The sequence below is a fragment of the Phodopus roborovskii genome, unplaced genomic scaffold, assembly GCF_943737965.1.
Source record: "Phodopus roborovskii unplaced genomic scaffold, PHOROB, whole genome shotgun sequence".
NCBI lineage: Eukaryota > Metazoa > Chordata > Mammalia > Rodentia > Cricetidae > Phodopus > Phodopus roborovskii.
This window is the reverse complement of record NW_026126567.1, coordinates 19354994-19381104: the sequence shown is the minus strand read 5'-3', so window position 1 is coordinate 19381104 and position 26111 is coordinate 19354994. Positions and strand designations below refer to the sequence as shown.

Below are 26111 nucleotides of genomic sequence, written 5' to 3'. Positions count from 1 at the left end.
TCTCTGAGAAGTAAAGGTTTTTTTTTTTTTTTTTAACCTATTTTTAGAATTATCTGCTTTTATTATTTTATGTGATTGACTACTTTTTTTTGCCTGTATGTGTGTATTACATGACATGTGTGCCTGGTACTAGAGGAGGCTAAGAGAGGAGCTGGATTCGTGGACTGAAGTTACAGTTTGTTGTGAGCTGTCATGTGGCTGTTTGGACTCAAACCCAAGTCCTTTCTTGGAGCAGTGTATATTCTTAATTGTTGAGAGCCTTCTCTCCAGCCCAAAGGAAAAGTTTTAAATACAATAGAGTGGTAACATTGCTGAAGGATAGAGCATATCAGAATACCTTGAGGTACAACTAAGATTTTGCTTTAAAACCAGAGGTTTATGGTGCCACAGAAAAGAAATACATGGATTTGCTGTCAGGAAGAATGGTTGGTTAACTCCACTTGTATCCATAGATCCTATTAGTCAGAATTTGTATTTATCACATATGAATTGAGTGTTCTGCTGGCCCAGACTAGGATTTATTCCTTGTCTGCAAGGTGCATTTATTGTGATAAGGGCTAATAAGTAATTTCAGTTAATAGTAACCCATGCTTGGATCTCCACTAACGTTTTTTTTTTTTTTTTTTTTTTTTTTTTTAACATTTATTGGTCTCTAAGCTTTCACTAGATTTTATTTTTTTGTCCTGGAACTTGTTCTGCTTGTTCTGACCATGCTGGCCTCACAGAGATCCACCTGCCTCTGCTTCTCCAGTGCTGGGATAAAGGTGCATGTCACCACTGCCTGGCAAATTTTATTTTTTAAAGTGAAGCAAAGTTGGAGTTTATTGAGGGGAGTTTTATTTATTTAGTTTTTGGGTGGGGGTTTCTCCTTGAATCTGTGACTGCCGTGAAATTGGCTTGCAGCTTGCTATATACAAACTAGGCTGGGCTTAAACTCACAGAGGTAGATGCTCCTTTCTATGTCTCCTGAGTGCTGGGATTAAAAGGAGACACCATCATGCCTGAAGAGAAGGTTTTCACAGGACTTTAAGTAGGTACAGTTATTATGTGTTGGGGTAGAGAGACGTGTAAGAGAAGGTAGGATCATGCTCTGTAGTGGCTGTTTTGGCTGTGGTGGAAGATGACAGACTGGGGTACTTTTCCTGAAAGTCTGGCTAGTGTTTTTCCAAGTTTGCTTTTGAGACTTTTTGCCTATGCCAAAGCTGTAGTTGATGATGCATGCTTGTTCTTAGGGAGGGCTAAGCCACTGTTGTGGATTGTCTGACAGTGCCACTTCAGAGGCCAGCTTTCAGCACGAAATGCCACAAAGCCAGTTCTTAGAGCTTTGGAGTATGACCTTATTCTAGAAGGTCCTTTAATGTTCACTATCCTTTACCTAGCAGCAAGACATTTATTTATATATAGATTATTGACATTTGAACTTGTTTAAACCCCTGATGTCAAGGCCAGTATTTATTTGTTTACTTAGGAATCTCACGTTAGCTTTGAGGCATTTCTAGGCCTGAGCTGTTACACCTGCTCCTCTTAAGTTAAACGATTACAGTGCACATGGAAGCCTCTGGCTGGTAAATGGCCCTTCTGAGGGAAACATCCATAGAGACAAGTATTCGCTAGCTCCTATGGAGCATCAGAGTTAAGGAAGAGATGGCTCCCAAAGACAAGAAATAAAGAATGGTATAGCTGTTTATTTCACATTTTAGCTTGTGTTGTGCTGTTTTCAGTCTCTCCTGCCTTTTCTGTTGACTTGTCCCTCAATGGAATGGCTAACCCTGGCTGTGTGAGTTTTAAGAATAGGTTTCTAGCAGACACGCGGATGTCACCATTGATTAGAAGTAGGAACAGATGATTGGATGTTAGAAGTAGGAAAAGATGATTGGATGAGGTTCAGTAAGCCTTGTTGAGTGTAAGATTGTGTTGGAAAACATAGGAAGCCCACTGTTGCAGATGTTAGAACTGTTTGTCATTGTTTGCTGCATCATCCTGGTTGTGATTTTCTTTTGTTTGCTAGGTCTGCTTAAGAAATAATCCTCTTTATCATGCTGGAGCAGTTGCGTTTTCAATTAGTGCTGGGATTCCTAAAGTTGGCGTCTTAATGGAGTCTGTTTGGAATATGAATGACAGCTGTAGGTTTCAGCTGCGGTCTCCAGAAAGCCTGAAGAGCATGGAAAAAGCCAGCAAAACCATTGAAACCAAGTGAGTACTGCAGCCTCTGCTGTGCTGTGCTGTGTGTGTGTGTGTGTGTGTGTGTGTGAGAGAGAGAGAGAGAGAGAGAGAGAGAAAGAGGCCATCAAGAGTTTGCCTAAAGAAATGGGGAAATGCTGAGCTTTCATTGTGTGAGCAATTGCTTGTGTGTGTGGAAGCCAAGCCAGGTCCTCTGGAACTGGAGAAGTCAGTCAGCAGGTGATTTAATTGGCAGAGCCAGCTCTCTAGCTCTGAGTAAATTACATGTGGTTCTTGATGGTGGTCAGAATGACAAGCTAGTATTGATTGTCTTTATGTCCCGTCTCCTGTGTCACCCCCCCCCCCAGTTTGGTCATTAGCTGTGTTCTTTGCAGGTGTTACATAGCTCTAACATGTTCCACCTTACTTACTGTTAGGATAATGTCTGCTTTTCTCCTATGAGATAAATTTGTTACAGAGCTTTTAGTCTGATAAAAATATGTTACTACATTATAACATGCAGGAGTGCTTTCTTTGCTAAATTTTGGTACATTGGGAAATGATATGCTTATACCACATACACAGGTGTTCAAAGTTCTGATGTAATGTTTATAAATTCATAAATATAACGTGTGATATTTCTGTTACACGTGCATGCTGAAACTCAGAAGCACAGGTATTTATTAATACGCTAAAAATATACTCTTAAGAGATCAAACCTATGACACTCATACTTAAGATTTATAATTTTAGGTTTTTTAAATAGGTGGCCCTAAATAAAAATAAAAACAGATCATCTTTAATATTTTTTAACTATAAAAAATTGAAATTTATAGTGCATGGTAGTTTGTGTGCACAAATGTCAATCAATCAGTCAGTCATCTGAGCATAGTGGTTTCTGGGTGCACGCCTGTATCCCTAGCACATGAAGTAAAGGCAGGAAGAAAAACCTCTAGTTCACAGCTAGTAATGTCTACATAGGGAGTTTCAGCCTAGTCAGTGTTACACAGAGAGACCCCCTGTCTCAAAAGAAACCAAAACAACAAAAACCCAGTCATAACCTATAAAAAAGATGAACAGAATATGACATTTAAACTTTATAACTTAGAGAGTTTCAAAGTCTTCTTTGGATTTATTAATTTCTATCAGTACAGTTCTATATCGAGAACACAGCCATTTCTATCTCAGTAGAACTTCCTGCTTGTCATCAAAGTGTCTTGGATTCAGATGTGCTGGCCGTCAGTCGATACTGGTCTGCACCATCTCCCTGTACAGAGCAGCAGGGTTGCTGGGCTGAGCAACCTTGCTTAAGACAGTGCTAAAAATAATATGGCTACTTTCAGAAGAATTTCAAAATTTACCTGGACATGGTGGCTCATACATTTAATTAATTCCAACATGGAAAACAGAGGCCAAGATGGTCTGTATAATGAGTTCTAGGCAGCTAGGGCTCCATAGTAAACCCTGTCTTTTTATTCAGGTAAATTCCTAGTGAGAGTAGTAGAAAGCAAGAGGGTTAAGATGAAGACCCAAATTATTTCTGTATGTGATGTGATATATTAAATAATTTGGTTTGTGAAAAACTAGGGGCTGTATATTTCCTGTATATAAGTATATGCTTTATCACCTGCAGAACGTAGTAGAGTTGTCATAGTTAGGGGAGATGCTTTGGTTCAGAGCAGGTCCCCCTGGTCGTCGTCCCCCAACCCCCACGATGGCTTGTGCAACCACTATTTTTTGTTTTGTTTTATGTTTTTTCTTTCTGATGTGCACCATGTATGCTTTCTAATGCATGAAACTATAGTTTATGTTTAAAACTATAGCCATTGAATAATATCTCCCCACCCTTATAATCTTCTTGAAATTTCTATTGAAAATTGAAAGTTTCTATTTTTTCCTAGTTATAAAAGAATGCTTTTCTCACTTTAGGCCTGAGAGTAAGCAGGAGCCAGTCAAAACAGAGATGGGTCCTCCGCCATCCCCAGCTTCCACGTGCAGTGATGCATCCTCAATCGCCAGCAGTGCATCAATGCCATACAGTAAGTTTGGTGTGCATGGTGTAGCCCTCAAGCACACAGAGGGGCCGCCTGTCCAACTTGTCAACTCAGTAGCATTTAAAAATTCTTTTTATAGATACTGTTTGTTCTTTTGCTTTTTTGTTGTTGTTGTACAACTTAAAAGTAGAAAGATACTAATTATATATAGTGTTACTGTTTCAGTTGTTTTTGACAAATAGTTCAAAAATATGTAAAATTTTCTGTAGTCATCAAAGGAAATTACCCCTTCCCCACTATTATTTTGACAGGATTTTAGCTTTTGCATAGGGTTTATAGACTCTATAAAGCTAGGATTGGAACTATGCTTTGGATTTCATGCTCCTCGAAAGCCCACTTTGAAGCTGCATGGTGCTTTTCAGAACACACTAGACATTCACACTTCCACTCATTTTAGTGTGTAGTAATGTTAGTAGTTAGGTGGTGACCAGCTATAACTCTTCTTTATTTACTGAGTTTACTTAGTGGGAGTTTTATGTATAACCTTAGTTCAGAAAGTGGGGGGGGGTCTTAAAAGATTCTGCATTGCTGTACAAACGGTCATTACTGGTGTGTTTAGATGGACTTTGTAAAGATTTCTTTACATTTTCTTTTGGTACTTACTGTTTTGTTGTTGTCTAAGAACGGCGTCGATCAACTCCTGCCCCGAAGGAAGAGGAGAAGGTGAATGAAGAACAGTGGTCTCTTCGGGAAGTTGTTTTTGTTGAAGATGTCAAGAATGTACCTGTCGGCAAGGTTTGTTCAATATAGATGAGAATTGGTTACTAACTGCTTCATTTTGGTTACTTGAGGATTTCTGTGGTTAGTGTTTGAGACCCCTTTCTTCATGGATGCTTTTAAATTGTCTCCTTCCATGGTTCTTTTAGTCTCAGTTCTGTGTCTGGTGCTGATGGGTCTCTGTTGAAGGTGATGCTGGGCTGCCTTAGTCAGGACTATCTAGGGAACAGAGCTGATGAAATGGATACATATTCATGCATGCACTGGATTTATTAGAATGACTTACAGGCTGTGGTCCTGCTAGTCCAACAGTGGCCATCTACCACACTGTAAGGTCCAAGAATCCAGTAGTTGTTAAGTTCATGAGGCTGGATGTCTCGTCAGTTTGTCTTCAGTATACACTGGAATCTTGGGGGAAGTTGGCTCCAAGGCCAGTGAAGGAATGACTAGTTTATGAGAGCAAGAGCAAGCAGGCAAAGATTGAAGAGCTTTGTTCTTCTGTTTCCTTTATGTAGGGTGCCGGCAGGAGGTAATGGTCATATTAAATTTAGGTGGACTTTCCTACCTCAGAAGATCTGGATTCCAAAGATCTAGATTAAGAAAGAAAGAAAGAAAAAAAAAATTATCCCTCACAGGTTTATCCAACCCCTTGAGTTTTAGTTACTTCCAGATATAGTCAAGTTTTAGCAACCAAGAATAGCCATCAGATGTGTGCCATGAGCATTTGGAGTGATGCTTTGTTTTTAGGTTAATTTGGGGTATTTTTTTCATGTACAAAAAAGTTGAAGAGATGTGTTTGTGAGTTGTGTATGTAAGTATGTATGTTCACAGGAGTGTTTGCCTATGTGTTGAATCCTTTGTAACTAGAGTTCCAGGCTTGCAGGACACTTTCTGTGTTACATATACACTGGTCCTTAACAATTGCACAGTGTGTGCTCCTGAACCATCGCATCCCTTTAGGTGCAGTCATGACTGGGACTCTGACTGCAGGGGATAATTGTAGCATTAAGCACTGTTCTGTATGAACTGCTTTGTGCTTTCTCATTTCCTCCTGAAGATTTTCCTTCCAAGAGTCCAAGTAAAGAGAAGTCATTGGCTTGAATGCTATTAATTAATTGACCCTTTTGTTTCTCAGCACATATTTTGAATATCACTACAGGTAGTGAATGCCTGCTTTTTCTTTTTTTTTTAATTGCTTTTTAGTTTTTTTTTTTTTTTAAATATAATGCCCTTTGAAAATATAATTTTCCATTTGTACACAAGGAAAGAAGATGATAAACCAAGGTTGGCAGTGTTGCCACAAGCTGTGTATTTGGTAATTTGAATTTATTAAGTCATGCTGATCCCATTTGAAGAGGTTTGCAACTTTCTGGGCTTCTGACCTACATGGGTGCAGAAAGTGCGAGGTTGGGCATGGTGGGATTTATCTATAATCTCATCATTTGGATGAAATGATTAGAGTGAAAAAGAAGGAAGTTGAGAGGTTTGGTCAGTAAGTGGTTAACAAACACCCCTTGTGATCATTGGCTCTAGGAGTTTGTTCTTTTAGTCTTGAATGTGAATGTGACAGCAGTATTTTAATGTTTTGGTCAGGTTAATGCAACAATGTTGTGCTCATTGGGGACTTAGGTGGCTTTAGTATTAAATCATTTTGATAGGCAAAATTTGCATGTTAATTTCATATGAACTGTTTTTAAATATTATTGTATTTGCCTCTTACTTTCAGGTGCTAAAGGTAGATGGTGCCTATGTTGCTGTAAAGTTTCCAGGAACATCCAGTAACACAAACTGTCCGAACACCTCTGGCCCAGATGCTGACCCTTCTTCGCTCCTGCAGGACTGCAGGCTACTTAGAATTGATGAGCTGCAGGTATTGTACAGGGCTTCAAATTGCATTCTGGCATGGACTCATTGGGTTTGTTACATTGAGAGCAAAATTCCCTATGTGGTTGGCAGGTTGTCAAAACTGGCGGCACACCGAAAGTTCCTGACTGTTTTCAGAGGACTCCTAAAAAGCTTTGTATACCGGAGAAGACTGAAATACTAGCAGTGAATGTGGATTCCAAAGGTGAGTGTTTGTATTTTCCCAGTTTACATCTGCCACATACGGAAATGTGATTAAATTGTCTGGTGACTTGACAGATTTTGCCCCTGGCTTGTAGCATAATAGAGTGAAATGTGGCTGACTTTATTCACAATGTTGGAGAGGTTAAAATGATTGAGTAATGTGTAAGATTTTGTACTTTTCATTTCTGTGCCTTTGAAAGGTGTACACGCTGTTCTGAAGACGGGGAACTGGGTACGGTACTGTATCTTTGATCTTGCTACAGGAAAAGCTGAACAAGAAAATAATTTTCCAACAAGCAGCATTGCTTTTCTTGGTCAGAATGAGAGGAATGTAGCTATTTTCACTGCTGGGCAGGTAAGAGGCTCAATTTTACTTTTTAAGAACAGATACAAGACTATGCTACTTAGGGTTTGCCTATTAGAAATTAAAGAAGAATTTAGAATGTTCAGCACATTCTATTTTGAGAGTTTCAAATTTGATTTGTTATTACCAACACTTAGTTTATTTTAAAGTAAATACTCGTATTTTAAAGTCAGTATTTGGTTACTCACCCTTTTCCTTCTTTCTCTCCCTCCGTCCCCCTTCCCTCCCTCCTTTCCTCTGGCTGACTTGAATTCTTGCTTACCCTGCTATATTTTATTCTCCTAACTTCTTAGAATTTGGGCATGCATGGTCATGATAGGTTTGTATCATCATTTTTGGTTAGGGTCAAGCATTATTATTTTTTCATCCATTGTAGGAATCTCCTATTATTCTTCGAGATGGAAATGGTACTATCTACCCAATGGCCAAAGATTGCATGGGTGGAATAAGGGATCCTGACTGGCTTGATCTTCCACCAATTAGTAGTCTTGGGATGGGTGTGCATTCTTTAATAAATCTTCCTGCTAACTCAACAATCAAAAAGAAAGCTGCTATTATCATCATGGCTGTCGAGGTAATTACCTTTTGAAATCACTTAGCATTTTAATTCAAAAGAAATACATCTTGAGAAAATTCTTGAAAATCTTGTTCCTTCCTTCCCAAGAACCAATAGTTTCTTAATACAACAGAGACAAGAAAAGTCAGTGATTATGGCATAATTTAAATAAATAAATAAATAAATAAATAAATAAATAAAGGCAGGCACATATACTGTTGGGACAGTGCAGTGGTCAGGGATAAAAATCAGACTGACTGTATAGCAAGCTTTAGAGGAAGTGGTGTCTGTGCTGAAGGGGGAGACAGGATTGCTGTGTATGGTACCCAGAGTGGAAGTTAATTCCACCGCGAAAGCAGTGTTTCCTCAAACGTGCCAAGTACCTTAAGGCTTACTATCTCATGTGGACAGTGACCTCTCTATTGCACTTTCTTCCCATAAAGTTACAGGGAGGGAAACATTATTTAAGGCAGTTTTCTGGGAAATTGATTAGAGCCCTTCTCTTGTCCTCCTGCACTCCTGTACATACCTGCTTGCTTCTAGTTACAAATAATGAGTTTGCTTTTTAAAATAAAACTAGTGTTTTATATTCTATTAAATGTTCCCTATCTTTAGTTTTTTACTTTTGTTACTGCTTCTGTTTGTTTGTTTAAAATACTTGTTTTTATATCCACATGAGTGTTTGTGCAACATGTGCGTTCCTGGTGCCCGAGGAGGCTAGAGCAGAATGTGAGATTCCCCTGGAACTGGAATGACAGGGCTGCGGGCGCTGGGGATGGAATCTGGGTCCTCTGCAAGAGCGTCATTTGCTTTTAACTGCTGAGCCATCTCCAGCCTCTGCACTACCTGTCTGTGTTGTGGGATGGCTAATATGTTTTCTGTGCATCCCTACGGCACTGTTAGATCTTTGATAGTTAGATCTGCTTTTGACTTTGGAAATCACAAACCTGTCAGAATTCCTAGAGAGTTAAAAGTTTTATACTGCATGTATCACAGCATAACTCTTTACACACACCTTTATTACTGTGTATGTACATGATTGGGGTGGGGTGGTGGGAGGCACACGTGGAGATAAGAGGGCAACTGGTGGTAGTTGGTTCTTTTTACCATGTGGGCCATGGCGCTTGATTTTATGTGGTCAGGCAAGTACTTTTTATCATTTCACCAAGCCTCTCATAGTCCATGAAATGTACCTTTACACAGTGAGGTGAGGGTGGGTAAGTCTGGAATAAAATATACATCCTTTGCTGAGTTGGCTGTGACAATATTGGTGGTGGTGTTCTAGTTTGAGAGCGAGAGTAAGTACCAGGGCCTCATCAAACATGATCAGTTTACTGTACTCCAGGCATTCTCATTCAGTTGCTCACCATATGACTGCTTTCTCCATTAGTTACAAAATTGAAATACTTTTGAAAGGTGAAAACATATGCTCAAACGTGATTTACAGAAAGGTTCTACTTTTTCCACTTCTCACTGATATACTATCCTTACAGGGTACAGATGAATTCAGCCACCCTTGTCCAGGCCACTTGCAATCAATTTCTACTTATTTGAAAATCTGATTGCATTATAGTGGCCATGAGGCATTTTTGATGCATGTAATTTTGGACATGTTTGCAGTTTGGTTTCATTGGAGTCTTTTTTGCCTTCTTCTGCCCGAGTATAGAAGCAAACCTTAATGCAGCATATTCTCCGATGTGACTATGAGGCCTGCCGGCAGTATCTTGTGAATCTTGAGCAAGCCGTTGTTTTAGAGCAGAACCTACAGATGCTACAGACGTTCATCAGCCACAGATGTGATGGAAATCGGAACATTCTGCATGCTTGCGTATCAGTTTGTTTTCCAACTAGCAATAAGGAAACTAAGGAAGAAGAGGGTAAGACTCAGAAGCAAAAGAAGGCCTTCAAAAGAACTTAGGAAGAGAAACCGACACATTCCTGTAGAGAACATGTACTTTATTTTGTATAGTGTTGGAAGGTCTGACTTTGTTAGATGGTAAAACTATTCCTAAGGATTAGATATGGAAGCCGACAGTAAGTTTGATCTGTTTCTATTATCTTTAATTCTTTGAATAAGATATAAGCTGAGTATGCTGGCACTAAATGAACTTCATGAATTTTATAAGTACAAATGACTTTGTGTACTTGTGTATGTCTGTGGGTGCAGGTGCCTGACAAGACCAGAGGCATCGGATTCCCTGAGCTGGACTTACAGGCATCTGCATGTCACATTCTGGGAACTGAACTCTGGTCCTGTGGAGGAGCAGGAAGTGTTTTTAATTGCTAGGCCATGTCTCCACTCCTAAAAATTTTAATTTCTGTGTCTGTCTGTCTGTCTGTGCACATATGAGCCAGTGCTGGGGAGGTTAGAGGTGTTACATCTCCTAGAGATGGAGTTACGGTGAATGTGAGCCCAATAGGAGTCCCCAGGGAAATTGGGTGTGCCTAACTGCTGAGCTGGCTGTCTCTCCAGCCCTTACTTCCCCCACCCCTGAAGTGAATTTACCATAGGAATGTGGCATTTTAAGTCACTAGAAACAATGTCTTGTTTGGAATGTAGAAGGAAAAAAAATAAGTTACTAGGTTGCTACATGGTTCTGAAAAGGCAGTATAAGGTGGATTTTTGTTTCTTTTGGCCATGTAAGGTGTTTTTTTTTTTTTTTTTTTTTTTGAGGGGTGGCGTTTCAAGATGGGGTTTCTCTGTAGCTGTGGAACCTGTCCTGGAACTCCCTTTGTAGACCAGGCTGGTTTCGAACTCACAGAGATCCACCTGCTTCTGTCTCCCAAGTGCTGGGATTAAAGGTGTGGGCCACTACGAGGAAGAATCTAAGTGGTACTTTGTAACTATTTTGAGTTCTGCTGATGCTATTGTGGTATGCAAGAGTCGTTTTTTATTTCACCAGCATCCCTAGGGTTTGTTTATAAATAGCATATAAACTAAGACTGACATACTAATGAGTGCATTTGTTTGTTTTTCTTTTCCATCTCAGTAGTGAAAGGTAAATTCAAGTCTACCTAAGTTTGTATGTTGCTGAAATGAGGCAGAATAAAGAAACGAAGGTCGTAGTTGAAGCTTTGTTATGAAAGGTCGTAGTTGAAGCTTTGTTATGAAGCTTTGTTATGTGCTATATTAATTGAAGCACTCCATGAGTGAGTTAGTGTTTATTGGTCAGTCCATACTACCAGTTGTTTTCAAAGTTTAAATCCTAATTTTTTCTCTTATGTTTCAGAAGCTGAGCGCTCAGAAAGAAATACATTTGCAGAAAGGCTTTCTGCTGTGGAGGCCATTGCAAATGCAATCTCAGTTGTTTCAAGTAATGGCCCAGGTAATCGGGCTGGATCATCAAGTAGTCGAAGGTAATATGATTTTTATGAGGAAAGTTTAATTGGAGGAAAAAAGTCCCAAGTACAGAAAGCAGTGTATCTCTTACTGTCTGTGCATGAATTGGTGGGTCCTTTTTTGTTTGTTTTGGCTTCTTCCAATAACACTGTGGGAAAATGTCTGATAACTAAGAGTTCAAGTCTGAACACTAGGATCTGTGACACCTGATAAATGGGATGATTTTAAAACACAGCTCAGACTTCATCTTTTGAATGTGTTGTAACCTTACCATTCTTCTTAGGTAGTTGTTTTCTTTAGATGGAGAACAAGGAACACGATACAGTCATTGACCAACCCCCCCCCCCAAACAAAACAAAACAAAAAACCCCAATCCTCAGTCTTTTAGGTTTCACATTGCTTATTTAGGTCCGTTTCTCAGATACCTTAATGATCTGGGAAGAAATAAAAGGCCTTTGTCCGTTTTGAATGTTTGATTAAAAATTTTCAAGTTTTCTGAGTTGTTAGGTGGATAATCCTTTATAACGTCTTAAAATTGCTAGGTGTTTGGCTAGATGATAGAGAATTTAGTGGTTTTCTGTAGGAAAAAAGGCAAATTGTAGATATGAAAGAGTCAAAGTTGTTGGTTGTTGACACATGGCGTGAGAGAAAGTGCTGCTCACTGGGTAGTGATGTGACAGGTAGACACGCCTGCTTCAAGTAAGACTCCACACTCATCTTTCCCTCTCAATGTTTTTTCTTAAATTGGCATTAGGAAAGCTACCAAGTTGATGGTTTTCCTGAGCGCAAAAAGATACAAAATGAGGCTTAAAAAAAAACTCTGTGGGTGACCAAATTATAGTTTTAAATAGTACAGAAACATTATGTGTACTGTACAAGTACAGAAACATTATGTGTACTCTACAGAATGGAAATTATTACCAACTTATTTATCTAGAACTACATTAAACAAGTGTTGACTCTAAAATGAAAGCAACTTAAATTCTTCACGAAGATACTAGTCTCTGAATTATTTCAGGTATCTCATTTCCTCAGGGAAATTACGGGTGCCAATCACTTTGGACTCTGATATGGTTGGTCCAATGCCAATACTGCCATCTTTTTCATATAAGGATTATTTTGAAGGCAAAGACTAAAAGGAGCTTCAAGAGTGGGCGATGAATTGCTCACAGAAATAAATTTGCAGAGTAAGCTCCTTTGAGGAATTTGCCGAAGATTCCACTGCAGTGCTCTTAACCAGTGCAAACTCAGGGCTGCCGGCTGACCAGATGACAGCACAGGAGGCTTATTATCCACGCCGGGCAGTAGGAAGTCCACAGACTGCTTCACTGAAGTGAGATCCTTCTCTAGCCTACAGTGGATTTTGTAGGCGATGCCCCTTGATGAGTATGCAGGCTGGGATTCCTGAGCTGTAAGCTCAGAACTGATGCAGTTTCATTGAATGGAATACTGTAATGCCTTCAGATGATGCTATGACTCATAGTCCTGAGTACAAGGGCAGATTTAGTGAAAAGCTTGATTGGTGCATCTGATTGCAGGTGTATGTGCTCTAGCCATTGTTAATCGGGAAGACACATGACCTTCACTTTTTTGTCACAGTGTTATGTTTGAACATGACTGGATTCTAAGGCTTCTGTAGCATGGATATAACGTGCTTACAAAGAGGAAATTACACCATCCTTGAACTCTTCCATATTGTCAGAAAATACGATGACTCCAGGCAAGCCTATGTGAAGAACTGTCAAAACTCTGAATCTTAGCAGCCAAGGTGGTTCCTCCTCAGTATTGTCCTCAGCACTGAGGATCCAGGTGAATCTCCATGAATTGTGTACAGCATCTTGAAGAATAATTTTCTTTTTGTTTTTGTTTTTATTTTTAACGAATCTGTATGAGCTAATGAAGAAAAAGGTTAAGGACAATTAAAAATGACAAGGAATGACCCCACATTTAATATGATTGACTACATCACAACAACAAAGTTGGGAGTTTGCACGTTCAAGATGAGACTATGGTCTCCATTTACCTTCAGTTATTATAATGTACTCTAAGCTAGAAGTTGGAGAATATCCCACATGTGTTTTCTTTGGCCTATGCAGTGTAATTTTTTTAAAAATATCTGAGTGCCTTTAGATGAACATGTATACCTCTAGTATGCCACTATTTCTGTTTCTTATGTCTGACCTCCTTTTCGGTCACTATTTTACATTTCTTACCCAATAAGCATTTCACTGTGACTCTGGAATAAGCACTTTCCTTAATAAGCCCCAAACACTACATTTTCCCATCTGTTGGCACACCCAGCGTCTGTCTTCACAGTGCAGACTAGTGTGCCCTGCACTGGGAAGAAACCTTTCTTCTCTGAGTGATGACTTTGAATAGAGAAGTGAATCTTAAACTTCTAAATTGGGGAGGCAGGGAAGAATGTTAAACAGATGTTTCTAGTAGTTAATGTTGAAGTAGGTAACACATTATTTGAGACATTAAAACTTACCTTTGTGGGATCTTCCAGTGTTTGTTCAAAAAATTACACCACAGATACATTTCTAAAATCGCTTCCTGGAAATAGCTTCTTAAAGAAACTCATACCCTTCATTTTTTTTTCTATAAAAGCAAAAATATGTTGATATGGAATAACACTCTGAGATTAAATAGTTACTACATTAACAAACTCAAGATTGTTTATGCTTCTCATAAATCACTAGGTCTTTCACACTACAAGTCCTATCTTTGGGATTATGGCTGCATAGGAAAATGAAGTTCCCATCTGCTATCTTGCCCTTATAATTGAGGTCTTACTTTTTATTTAGAAGCTTTAAAAACTGTGGCTCAGTAGAGTGATTTGTGCTCTCTTAATCGCTATTATCCTAAGTGTGATTGTGTTTATTCCGGTACAGCACAGGCTTTGTGTAGGAAGGCACCAGTGTCCCCCCCTCCCCCCATGAGATCTTCATGAGGAGTTGTCTTCTTAGTGATGTAGGCCATCTGTACATTGCTCTTTCTTTGTTTAATGTAGCAGGTGGAAAAAGATCAATCAAGCCTAGACAGTAACATCTTTAGTTTTATTAATTTCTCAAAAGTATGAGTTGTACTATTTATTGAGGCTTTTTGTTTTGTTGTTTTGGGGGATGAGTCTTTTGATATTAAAAAAAAATCTAAATTGGTAAAATTGCTCATGTGGATAATAGTTTAATTGCTTTTGAGCATAGAAAAGGGACTTAGTAGCCGATAATAATTCATTTTGTACTAATCAGTAGTTTTATTGACATTTGTTATTAAGCTTAACTTTTAGGAAATGGGTCTAAAAAAACTGTTCTAATGCTTTGAAAGATTATTTCTAATCTTACTTCATGGAAACCTGCGTTCCCTTTGCTTAAGTTTGTTTCAGGGTTGCATTGGGTACTAGACTCCCCTAGCTTCATTTCTACCCCACTGACTCGTCCTGTGACTACAGAATTGGCCTTTGTTCCTCACTTCCCTTGCCTGGAGTATTTGCTTATAGAACAGTCTGGAGGCTCTCACATGAGAACCTCTGTACACCTCCTGCCCGGTTAGACATGGTAATGAGTTGTGATTTTGTCCATGTCCTTCTAGTCTGAGATTACGGGAAATGATGAGACGGTCATTGAGAGCAGCTGGTTTGGGTAGACATGAGGCTGGAGCTTCATCCAGTGACCACCAGGATCCAGTCTCACCCCCCATAGCTCCCCCTAGTTGGGTTCCCGACCCTCCTTCAATGGATCCTGGTAAGATCTCTTGTTTTATTTAGTGTTTAATAAAAGGCAAGGTTTTGAAAGGAGAAATGACATTTTAGTGAAATATTTTAAAAATTGTGATGGTAGAATGGTAAACACTACAACTTGATTAGTTGAAAAATTGGTCTAAGGGGTTTGGTTTTTTTTTTTTTTTTAAGATTTTTTTTTTTTTCTGGCATTATTTATTTTTATGCTGGTAGAGGCTTGGTGGTATCTGGATTGGTAAATACAAATAAATAAGTAAATAAATAATGATTTGCCCAGTGGATTCCTTCCGTAGTCTGGAAAAGAAATTTCCACTATACCTTTTGTTGGATTTGACCCTTGGTTTATGGAGAAAAACCTTAAGGCCTGTTAAGAGAAGGGTTAGGGGTGTGTTACCCATAATGATATGCCTGCTGTTCTGTTTACTGAAAGATGGTGACATTGATTTTATCCTGGCCCCCGCTGTGGGATCTCTTACCACAGCAGCGACTGGCAGCGGTCAAGGACCAAGCACCTCCACCATCCCAGGTAAGACCGGACTGTTGTCTACCTGGGCTGACACACTGGATACAAGGCTCTGAATAAAATTGATAACTATTTTCTCGAAGATTCTATTTTTCTTTCTTAAAAACATTGCACTCAACATAAACTTCCATATATATGTAATAAGGAGTACAGTATAATGTTTGCATACACACATTAAGAAATCAATTGAAATGTGTTAATATGCTTAAATTCTTTGTATCACGTTTGTTGTTATAGATTTTGTTCTAGTGACTTACACTATAACCTGGCGTTTTTCAGAACTCTTCTCATTTTTGCTTGGTACTAAATGACTGCTTAATTACAGGTCCTTCCACAGAGCCTTCTGTAGTAGAATCCAAGGATCGAAAGGCAAATGCTCATTTTATATTAAAACTGTTGTGCGATAGTGCAGTTCTGCAGCCGTACCTACGGGAGCTCCTTTCTGCCAAGTAAGAAACTTGACAAACTTTTCAGATGATGATTGAGCTTAGTGACTTACTGTTTAAATTGATTTTGTGATGTTTTAAAATGATCTGTTGGTGTATTTCTTATGCTACTAATATATTTATGTGAATTTAAAACATCAGAATCGAGCCACTAAATTTACTTTAGTGAAAGATGCCTTCTCAGCATCACAGAATATGCCTTGAATGAATAGAAACAACCTTTATATTAGTTGGCTCAGAGTGCATGTTTCTCTGGGGCGGTGGGGGGGGGGGGTCAAGGGGGAAGAGAGTACAGAAAGATGTTGCCATGGGTAGTGCAAGATCCCAGCACTAAGCTGAGGCAGGAGAATCGTGATCAGGGCTATTGTAGACACAGTAGGAAGATGACCTTCCTAACAGTGTCACAGAATAGTCCGTGACTGAGACCAAAGTTCAGTATGTTTATAATGAACACTTCCTTTCTTTTTTGGTTTTAAGAAAGTGTCTCACTGTGTAGCCCTGGTTGGCCTCTCATAGAAATCTACCTGCCTTTGCTTCCTCAGTGCTAGGCTTAAAGATATGAGCCATCCTGCCCATATAATCTTTCTCATTTTAGGGATGCAAGAGGGATGACCCCATTTATGTCAGCTGTAAGTGGCCGAGCTTACCCTGCTGCAATTACCATCTTAGAAACAGCCCAGAAAATTGCAAAAGGTAATTACTGTAGTTGAGGCCTAAATGAGTTGTTCATTTTTAATTTGAATTGCTTTGCTTCATGTATACTATTGCAATTATTCAAACAATATTTGTGTATATAAGTGATATAATTGAAACTATCATGGTAATTTTGTATGTATAAAATTTTGTTAATACTTTTTTCAAATATATTTCTAACTTTTCATAAGAAGCAACTTGGATGAATTTTTGGCTACATTTACAATTGATAGTATAAAATCTTCAAAAGGGTAATAACAGTGCTGCCTGTGCTGCTTGGTTGATGGATATGACAAAAGTTTATAGCAGTAATAGAATGCCATAGTGTAGGTACATCTGACTTGAAGACTTCTTGCTTAAAGCAAGAATCAAGGAATATCGTCTTCTGCCATCTAATTCCTAAAAGATGAATTGCCCTTTTTTTTTTTTTCCAAGACTGATGTTAATTGTGATATGGTCTAAATAAAAGACAGACTCAGAGTCCTGCTGGGTGTTTGAAATAGAGTCCTTCTATGTAGTACAGGCTAACCTCCAGTGTGCTGGGATTAGAGGTATACACTGTTGCGTCTGGCTAAGACTTGAGTCTTCACTACTGGTCACAGGACTAAGGATTCCAGTGGTCGGAGCATATATTGTCGCCATATACAGTTACAGTATAGTTCGTTTTGCCTTCTTTGCTTTAGAATGTTTGAATTTTATAATACATTGACTTGAACAAATTATATCCAAGTGTGTAAGTATTTTGTGTTCATGTATATCTATGTTCATGTATGTGTGTGCCTGATGGCTTGCTAAGTCCAGAAGCTGAGACTGTAGTTAAAAACATTTTGAGCTGTCATGTGGGAGTTGGTTTCCCTGAAAGCATTCTGTGCTCTCTGCAGTTAGGCTTCTGAAATTTTTACTAACAGAAGTTTTTAATGAATAGGAAATGGTTTTTAGTTTATACTGAATGTATATTAGGGCCCCTCATTTGTGGTGTAATCAAGTTCTTCGTTGATAGATGATGAATTTCTGTGTCCTAATATTGCAGCTGAAGTGTCCTCAAATGAGAAAGAGGAAGATGTGTTTATGGGGATGGTTTGCCCGTCAGGCACTAACCCTGACGACTCCCCTTTATATGTCTTATGCTGCAATGACACCTGCAGTTTTACATGGACTGGAGCAGAGCACATCAACCAGGCAAGTGACCCTAAGTGTGTAAATATTCCTGCATTTCCACTTTAAAAATTATCCAAAGAATTAATTTTGATTTGATTCCTATGTAAATATGTCAAAAAAAAAAAAAAAAAAAAAAAAAAAAAAGAGGGTCACTCATTACTCAATTAAATGAAAATTAGGTCTTCACAGGTGACAGTCTGATCCACGACTCTTGATCATTTTACAATTCCTGTCTGTTATTTAATGTCCTGGCAATATTTGGTTTTCCCCTTTACCTTGTCAATTGCACATTCATCACACCCTCTTGTTCCCATCACCCTACATTATGACCTGTGACTAAGTTATAATGATATGCATGTGATTGCTCCTTTTAAAAAGTGACCCGTTTTAATTTCAGGACATTTTTGAATGTCGAACTTGTGGTTTACTGGAGTCACTTTGTTGTTGTACAGAATGTGCAAGGGTCTGTCATAAAGGGCACGATTGCAAGTAAGTCCAGTTGCATTTTTAAGAAATCTTATAAGGTATTTTAGGTGTATATTGCAGTACAAAATACTTAACATTATGCTTTAATTGTTGGCATTGTTTAGGAAGTCTGAGGTTTCCTTGTATTTCAGTTTACACATTCAGAAATGTGGTTTTTGATTTTGTGTATTGTCAAGCATTTGTTTTCTGTTATGTGTAGTCCTCCTAACTAAAAGCAGGACAATAGGCTAAGGAATGTGTGATTAGAATTAGTTTATGATCAGCTAATCAGGTTAATGCTTCTAAACATGTTTACAGAATAGTTTTAACCTTCATTCTGCAGCCAGTCTTAACTATTCCCACCCCACCCCCATCACTAAATGTTATTATAAGTAATTGGCCTATGCCATATTTTATTTTTAAAATGCTTTTTTAATCTTTTATTCCAAAGCAGAGTCTTTCTAGATGATTTTATTAGTTTTCACTGACCTGCGGTAAACAATGCAGCACCTAATGTTTGCGGTGTCTCAGGGTTACCAATAGGAACCCTGATATAAATAACAGCAATGTGTGGATGTCATAAGTAATAGAAAGTGCCTGTCAGAGCTCTTCCTTTGGGGTTTCTCAGGAGAATCATCTGTTAAAGGCACTTGCTACAAAGCCTGATGACCCTGAGTTTGATCCTGGGTTCATATAGTGCAAAGAGAGACTAGATTCTTGCACAGGTGTAGCACCTCCATCCATCATTCACCCTGCCCCATAGACAAACAAACAAACATAAAAATCATCTCAGTTTCTGCTTTGATGCAAAGTGCATTTTGTGTTTATACACTATGCCCACCGCCCTGCCTGCCCCCAGGATAAACCAGGCAGTTCATGTTCTGACAGCATTTGCAATCCTGTCTATGAAAGACAAAGGGTGCTGATTAACGGTTAGAGAGTTGACAAGATGCCAATGGGAAGGCCTCGTAGGATTGGTTGGGGATTTGGGAATTGGCAAAGACAAAAAACGTGACTGTCCCAGAGCATTACAGGGTGCTGTTTTTAATAGGATTTTCAGTGTTGTTTTCTGGATTTCACACCATTAAATAATATAGTTACACTTTGCATTTTCACTCAAACCACACATCTCTGGTTTCATGCCTTGTAGCCCTCATTTCAGTGTATGTAGATCTGTGCTTTAAAGTTTTTCCATCTATGAACTTTGCTGTGAATTCCTTATAGACTCAAGCGGACTTCACCAACAGCCTATTGTGATTGTTGGGAGAAGTGTAAGTGTAAAACTCTGATTGCTGGACAGAAATCAGCTCGTCTTGATCTCCTTTATCGCCTGCTCACTGCTACAAATCTGGTCACTCTACCAAATAGTAGGCAAGTAGAATTCTTAGATGGAAAGAGCTCAGCACATGCTGGTAACTCTCTCTCACTCTCACAACATGCTCTATTTTCCAGGGGAGAGCACCTGTTGCTGTTCTTAGTACAGACTGTGGCCAGGCAGACAGTGGAGCATTGCCAGTACAGGCCACCACGAATCAGGGAAGATCGTAACCGGAAAACAGCCAGTCCTGAAGGTGAGTACATTTAGTGATTCTAACTGTGTGCAAAGCAGTGAGTTTTATTTGTCTGACCCACTCTTCCTTCCTTTCCAGATTCAGATATGCCTGATCACGACTTAGAGCCTCCAAGGTTTGCTCAGCTCGCACTAGAGCGAGTCCTGCAGGATTGGAATGCTTTAAGATCTATGATTATGTTTGGGTCACAGGAGAATAAAGACCCGTATGTATTTATTAAAACATTTTCAACTGTCTCTGCTTCCTGTGTTAGTTAATGTTCCTTTCTACAGTGTGCTCTGCCTCTCCTTGTCTTTTTCCAGCCTGAGTGCCAGCAGTAGGGTAGGCCATCTTTTGCCAGAAGAGCAGGTATACCTCAATCAGCAGAGCGGCACAATTCGGCTGGACTGTTTCACGCATTGCCTTATCGTCAAGTGTACAGCAGATATTTTGGTAAGTTTGTTGATTCTTAGCATCCCATGATTCTAAGTCAGACTGGATGCTTCTGATTACAACCATTCAACCCTGTTCCCTCCAAACCTATACTAATAGCAGCACACAATTGTAAAATAATGCAAAAATTAAGAAAGTAAAAATGTTTAGTGAATTTAACCATAGTAGACTTTTTCACCACAGCCTAACCATTTACTGAAATTAAATGCAACATGTTTTGATATAAAAATTGTTATAAGCAACATTTAAAAAAGAAAAAAAAAACCACAAAATTGGGTATTTATACTTGATATCTTGTATGTATGTATGTATAGGAAATACTAGATGATATTGAATTATAAACTTCATCACCAAATATTTGAATCTCTACTTTGTATTTTGTTAAGTGTACTGTAGTGAATAAACTATATTTAATAATTCTTTTCTAAACAGTCATGATGGGTATATATAGGACTGTGGACAAAAGCCAAGGTAGTGTATATTTGGGGCCCACTTTCTGTCAGACACACAGTGGGAGTTGTGTTGCTTAACCAGTGACGCAGTAATGTTTTGGTTCAATTTGTTTGAAGATTTTCTTGAGGGCTGGCAAGGTGGCTTAGCCAGATATGTAAGTACTTGCCACATAACCTGAGTTCAGACCCCAGGACCCACATGGTAGAAGGTGAAGACCAACTCCTACAAGTTTTCTCTCACCTCCACACACACATATACACACAAACAAAAATCATTTTTAACATTTTATTGGGAACTGTTAACATACAAAAGTTATCAGAGCTGCATTCTTAAATTTAACACCTTTGAAATAATCTCAGCATTAATAGAATGATTACAACTTTTAAAGCTTTTGGATACTCTGCTGGGCACATTAGTAAAAGAACTCCAAAACAAATACACACCTGGACGCCGAGAAGAAGCAGTTGCTGTGACGATGCGGTTTCTACGGTCAGTGGCAAGAGTGTTCGTCATTCTTAGCGTGGAAATGGCATCATCTAAAAAGAAAAAGTAAGGCATTTTAAAAAAAAGTTTTTGCCATGCATTTTTAGTGTGATAATGTTTATATGTGTATAAGAAGACTCACAGAGATTTCTGTTTCCTTTTTGTTGCAGCAATTTTATTCCACAGCCAATTGGAAAATGCAAACGTGTGTTCCAAGCACTGCTTCCTTATGCTGTAGAAGAATTGTGCAATGTGGCAGAGTCTTTGATTGTTCCTGTTAGGATGGGGATTGCTCGCCCCACAGCACCGTTTACACTGGCCAGCACTAGCATAGATGCCATGCAGGGCAGCGAAGAGCTGTTTTCAGTAGAGCCATTACCACCACGGCCATCATCAGATCAGTCAAGCAGGTGTGTTAATTGTCAGTGTGCACAGTGTGCACATGGTGCATTTGCACCTCAAAGCTGTGCTTTTAAGCAGTGCTTAAAAAGGTTTCCTCAAGTCTAGTTTTGTCACCTTAATGCAAGCCTAATGATGTTGTGGTACATATGTGACCGCCATGTGTTAAAGCTGAATATCAGTGACAGAAAACAGAAAGCTTACAAACTCTTGGAAATGTAACAACTCATTGCTAAAGTGTTTTTCAAGACAAGAAATTAAGGAAGAAAAATAATAGCTAGGTGTTGGTGGAGCATGCATTTAACCTCGAGGCAGAGGCAGGTGGATCTCTTTAGTTCTAGGCCAGCCTGGTCTACAGAACAATTTCACGGACAGCCAGGGCTACACAGAGAAACCCTGTCTCAAACAAAAACAAATTAAAAAAAAAAAAAGAGAGAGAGAGAAGAAAGACTCTTCAGCACCGAGGTTTTCTTCTTGACTTCTCTGGAAACTATGTTATTAAGAATGCTTATTGTCATATATCTACTAAATTTCATTTTACCTGACAAAGTCACTGTCGAGAAACTTGTAATTTTCTGAAAGTTTTATAAATTAAGTTCTATAACATCTCAGTTTTAGGTGATTGTCAAAGGATTTTGTTAGCCAACTCTGGACTTCATGTGTTGTTGTTGTTTTTTTAATAGTAATTAGTACATGACATTGATGACTTTTATCTATTTTTAGTGCTTCTAAACCCCACAACACCTCAAGACCTGGTTTTATAACCTGGGCTGCCCTCAAACTCATGGCAGTCCTTTTGCTGAGCTTCCTAACTGTTGGGTTGATATGCACAAGTCACCATGCCCAGTAGAGTTATTTTTTTAATATGGAAAAATCATATAATTTTACAGTGTTTAGTGGCACGTGCCTTTAATCCCAGCACTCAGGAGGTAGAGGCAGGCAAATCTCTGTGAGTTAAATACCAGCCTGCTCTACAAGAGCTAGTTACAGGACAGCCTCCCAAGCCACAGAGAAACCCTGTCGTGAAACCCGGAAGGAAGGAAGGAAGGAAGGAAGGAAGGAAGGAAGGAAGGAAGGAAGGAAGGAAGGAAGGAAGAAAACTACCTTTTTCACTGGGCACAGTGGCACACACTTGTAACCCGAGCATTTAGCAGGCAGAGGCAGGTGGATCTTCTTATGTGTAAAGCTTTTCTCCAGCCTCTGTGCTTTCTGTAATAATGCATCTGTTTTTACCAGGTACTGAGCTTCCTGGTTGGCCAGTACAGACTGCTTATATGGAGGCTCTGTTGGCTTAGTTGGTTCTTAGATAACTCCTTTGGTTCTCATTTCTTAGGAAAACTGAAATGAGTTTTCTATTTTAACATCTCTTAATTTTAATTTATTTTAGTTCATTCCTGAATCTCTAAATTAAATTACCACAGACTATTTAATATCACATCTCCTTTTTCTGGTCTGTGTAAAACTTAATTTCATCTTTATTTTACATGGGAGCACCTACCTTTGTTATTTTTAGGTCAAGTTTTAAGGGAGGTGGGACTTTGAGCACTCTATGTTGATTGTTACTCCATTTAAGGGCAGGATTTATAAACTGATACGCATGCACACCCGCACGCACGTATGCCACGTGTTAGTAGGTAACAGGCTGGTGCAGAGTAAAAACTGTTTGTTGATGGATGGGTGGGTGGATGGATGTTGGCACCTATGCTGGCCTCTCTGAGGAAGCTGGAGGAAAGGAAGAATGAGCTTAAGCATGGGCTCCTGTGAGAAGTGTGCAGTGTGCTGCATCACTGTGACAGCTGGGCTCTCACCACCTGACTCCTTATAGCTCCAGCCAGTCGCCATCATCGTACATCATCCGGAATCCACAGCAGAGGCGCATCAGCCAGTCACAGCCTGTGAGAGGCCGAGATGAAGAGCAGGACGATATCGTGTCAGCAGATGTGGAGGAGGTAGTTTAATTGTTTAAATGCAGTGGGAAGAACAGTGGCTGTCAGTACTTTCGGGAGTAGCTTAAAACTACTGTGTTCCGTCCAACCTGTGGACTTATGGGCTGTATGCGTTAGTATTACAATGATGTCATTAATCTTTCCTTTGTTGAGTACTAGGATACTGAACAAAAACTTGTTTTTTTTTTTTTTTAACTGAAAATTATTGAGTAAAGATATTTTTAGTGTTGAAATTATTGTTTAAAAGTTTAACATTTGAAAGACAGGGAATTGGAGTTTATAATGGCTGAAGGACATAGAAAATGCAACCCTTTCCTAGTTTTAAGGTTCTGGTTATGGACAGAGATTACAAACTGTGGGTGGGACATGTCGATAGAAATTTTGATAGTACATTTTCATTAGCAAATGATTTTTAAAACCGCATAGTATAAATTTAGAATTTCTTTTTTTAGAATGCTTTGTATTTTATTTCACTAATTTTGTGGATGAAACTGATAGGGACAGAGGTCTGCTACGTGCTGTAATTGTCTACAACTCAGCTTCTGGGTTTAGGTTGAGGTAGTGGAAGGCGTGGCTGGAGAGGAGGACCATCACGATGAACAGGAAGAGCATGGGGAAGAGAATGCAGAGGCTGAGGGTCACCATGATGAACATGATGAGGATGGTATGTAGGCTTCTGGGGAAGTTCGTAGAAGAGCCCCATTTGCTCCATAGTTAACCAATTCACTTTTCTGCCAAGGCACTATACAGTATGTTTTAAAGTTTTAGCAAGTAATATATACATACACACAAAAGTACCTCTTCCCTGTTTTTGTTTGCATCAGGGACTCATATATCCCAGGCTGATTGCAGACTCACCGTGTAGATGGCGTGACAGTGAACTTCCATACTCCTGCTTCCACTTCCCAAGTGTTGGGTTATAGATGTGCATGCCTGTGCTGGGGATCCAACTGGGACCTCATGCATACTAAGCAAGCATCCTACCACCTGAACTACATCCCTAGCCTGCCTTCTTTCCTTTCAGTCTTTCTTGTTTGGGCCTGATGGACAACTCAGTGGGTAAAGGCATTGTTGTCAAGCCTGTGACCTGAGCTCAGTCCTAAGAACCCTAGGTGAAAGAAGACAACATATTCCTATTTGTTGTCCTCTGACTTCCACACACAGGTCCTTCTCATTGATCTACCAAATAAGTAATTAAAAAAAAAAAAAATAATTCATTCAGCCAGATGTGGTGGTGTGAGCCTTTAATCCCAGCTCTTGGAAGGCAGAGGCAGGTTGACCTGTGAGTTCCAGGACAACCAGTGCTACACAGAGAAACCCTGTCTCACCCCCCACCCCAACACACACCATTTGTGTATTGTGTGTATGGTCTGTGAGTACAAGCATGTATGTGCCACAGATTGAATATAGAGGTCGGCGACAATTCTGTATTCTGTTACTCTTGCCACCTTGTGAGATCTGGTGATGGAACTCAGATTTCAGACTTTGTACTAGTGTCTGTGCCTACTGAGCCATCTCACTGGCCGGCCCACCTTGTCCCCATTTTCTTAAAAATACTTAAACTGTGAAATGATAAACACTCTGCAAGTTGAGTCCAGATTTTAAATTTAAGGCCAGCCTGGGGCACACAAAAATAACCTATCTGATTCCCCTCACCTATCCTAATTTAACAAAGACATTTGCAGTGGGGGGGAAAAGGAAACAGTCCATAGTCTCCCTGGATAGTACTGGTGTGTGCCTAGAGTCTGTCCACTTACGTCCTGCTGTCCCTGTCCAGTTTCTAGAGGTCAGGTGATCTCTAGCTTTGTGTTTAAGGTAACCAAATCAAATTATTATAATTCTGCATGTCTTGACATGTTACTGTGAAAAGAAAGAATACGTGTTTTAAGTTCCCTTTTGAAGTAAAGTGGATGAAAATAGGACAGGTGGAGAATGGGTGCTGCCCCAGGGCCCTGCAGGAGATGCATTGCTGTGTAAAAAAGCTCACTCATTACAGCACTTGAGTAATTTTTCCATTGCTGAGTAGCCAGTAATTCTTCCTGAAGAAAGCTGTTACCCAGTTCTCTGATTTTATTTTTCTTGCCTTACTTACCAGTGTTCCTTCTTAGTTTCTACCCCTAGGGTATAGTGACTGGATTGTCAGATTGTATTGATTGTTTGTTGAATTTTAATACTTTTCTAGGAAGTGACATGGAGCTAGATTTGTTAGCAGCTGCTGAAACGGAAAGTGACAGTGAAAGTAACCATAGTAACCAAGATAATGCTAGTGGCCGAAGAAGTGTGGTCACTGCAGCGACAGCTGGCTCAGAAGCAGGTATGTTGTTGCCTCATCGGAGAGGCTGCTCACTAAATTCACATTCAGTAACTTGTACTCATTTCCTATTGCAATATGTGAGGCAGCCGGCATGTGCAAAGGCTGTATGATATGCATATGGGTAGCTAGAGCCTTTTTGTATTTTTATTTCTTTTTCTGTGACAGTTCTTGGCAGCCTTTTTTTTTTTTTTTTCCAGTGATGGTTAATTGTAACGTGCATTTAAAAGGGTT

General features: G+C 39.3%; 1 protein-coding gene across 4 annotated transcripts in view; it reads left to right on the top strand.

Moving 5' to 3' along the window:
* The window catches only part of Ubr5 (ubiquitin protein ligase E3 component n-recognin 5), a 103180-nt gene that overhangs the window by 52340 nt on the left and 24729 nt on the right, over positions 1–26111 (top strand). For all 4 annotated transcript variants that reach the window (XR_007835701.1, XM_051202736.1, XM_051202737.1 and 1 more), the window contains exons 14-36: positions 2009–2193; positions 4090–4199; positions 4837–4949; positions 6658–6801; positions 6888–6999; positions 7199–7353; positions 7739–7936; positions 9585–9795; positions 11149–11275; positions 14850–15001; positions 15428–15523; positions 15846–15969; positions 16562–16659; positions 17690–17838; positions 18215–18306; positions 19507–19853; positions 19932–20058; positions 20156–20285; positions 21127–21287; positions 21392–21631; positions 23446–23569; positions 24119–24230; positions 25749–25880. Coding sequence is in view for 3 of the 4 variants with exons in the window: in XM_051202736.1 (XP_051058693.1) it covers positions 2009–2193; positions 4090–4199; positions 4837–4949; positions 6658–6801; positions 6888–6999; positions 7199–7353; positions 7739–7936; positions 9585–9795; positions 11149–11275; positions 14850–15001; positions 15428–15523; positions 15846–15969; positions 16562–16659; positions 17690–17838; positions 18215–18306; positions 19507–19853; positions 19932–20058; positions 20156–20285; positions 21127–21287; positions 21392–21631; positions 23446–23569; positions 24119–24230; positions 25749–25880 (3439 nt within the window). In the remaining variant the exon portion in view is untranslated. The remainder of the gene's footprint in view (positions 1–2008; positions 2194–4089; positions 4200–4836; positions 4950–6657; positions 6802–6887; positions 7000–7198; positions 7354–7738; positions 7937–9584; positions 9796–11148; positions 11276–14849; positions 15002–15427; positions 15524–15845; positions 15970–16561; positions 16660–17689; positions 17839–18214; positions 18307–19506; positions 19854–19931; positions 20059–20155; positions 20286–21126; positions 21288–21391; positions 21632–23445; positions 23570–24118; positions 24231–25748; positions 25881–26111) is intronic.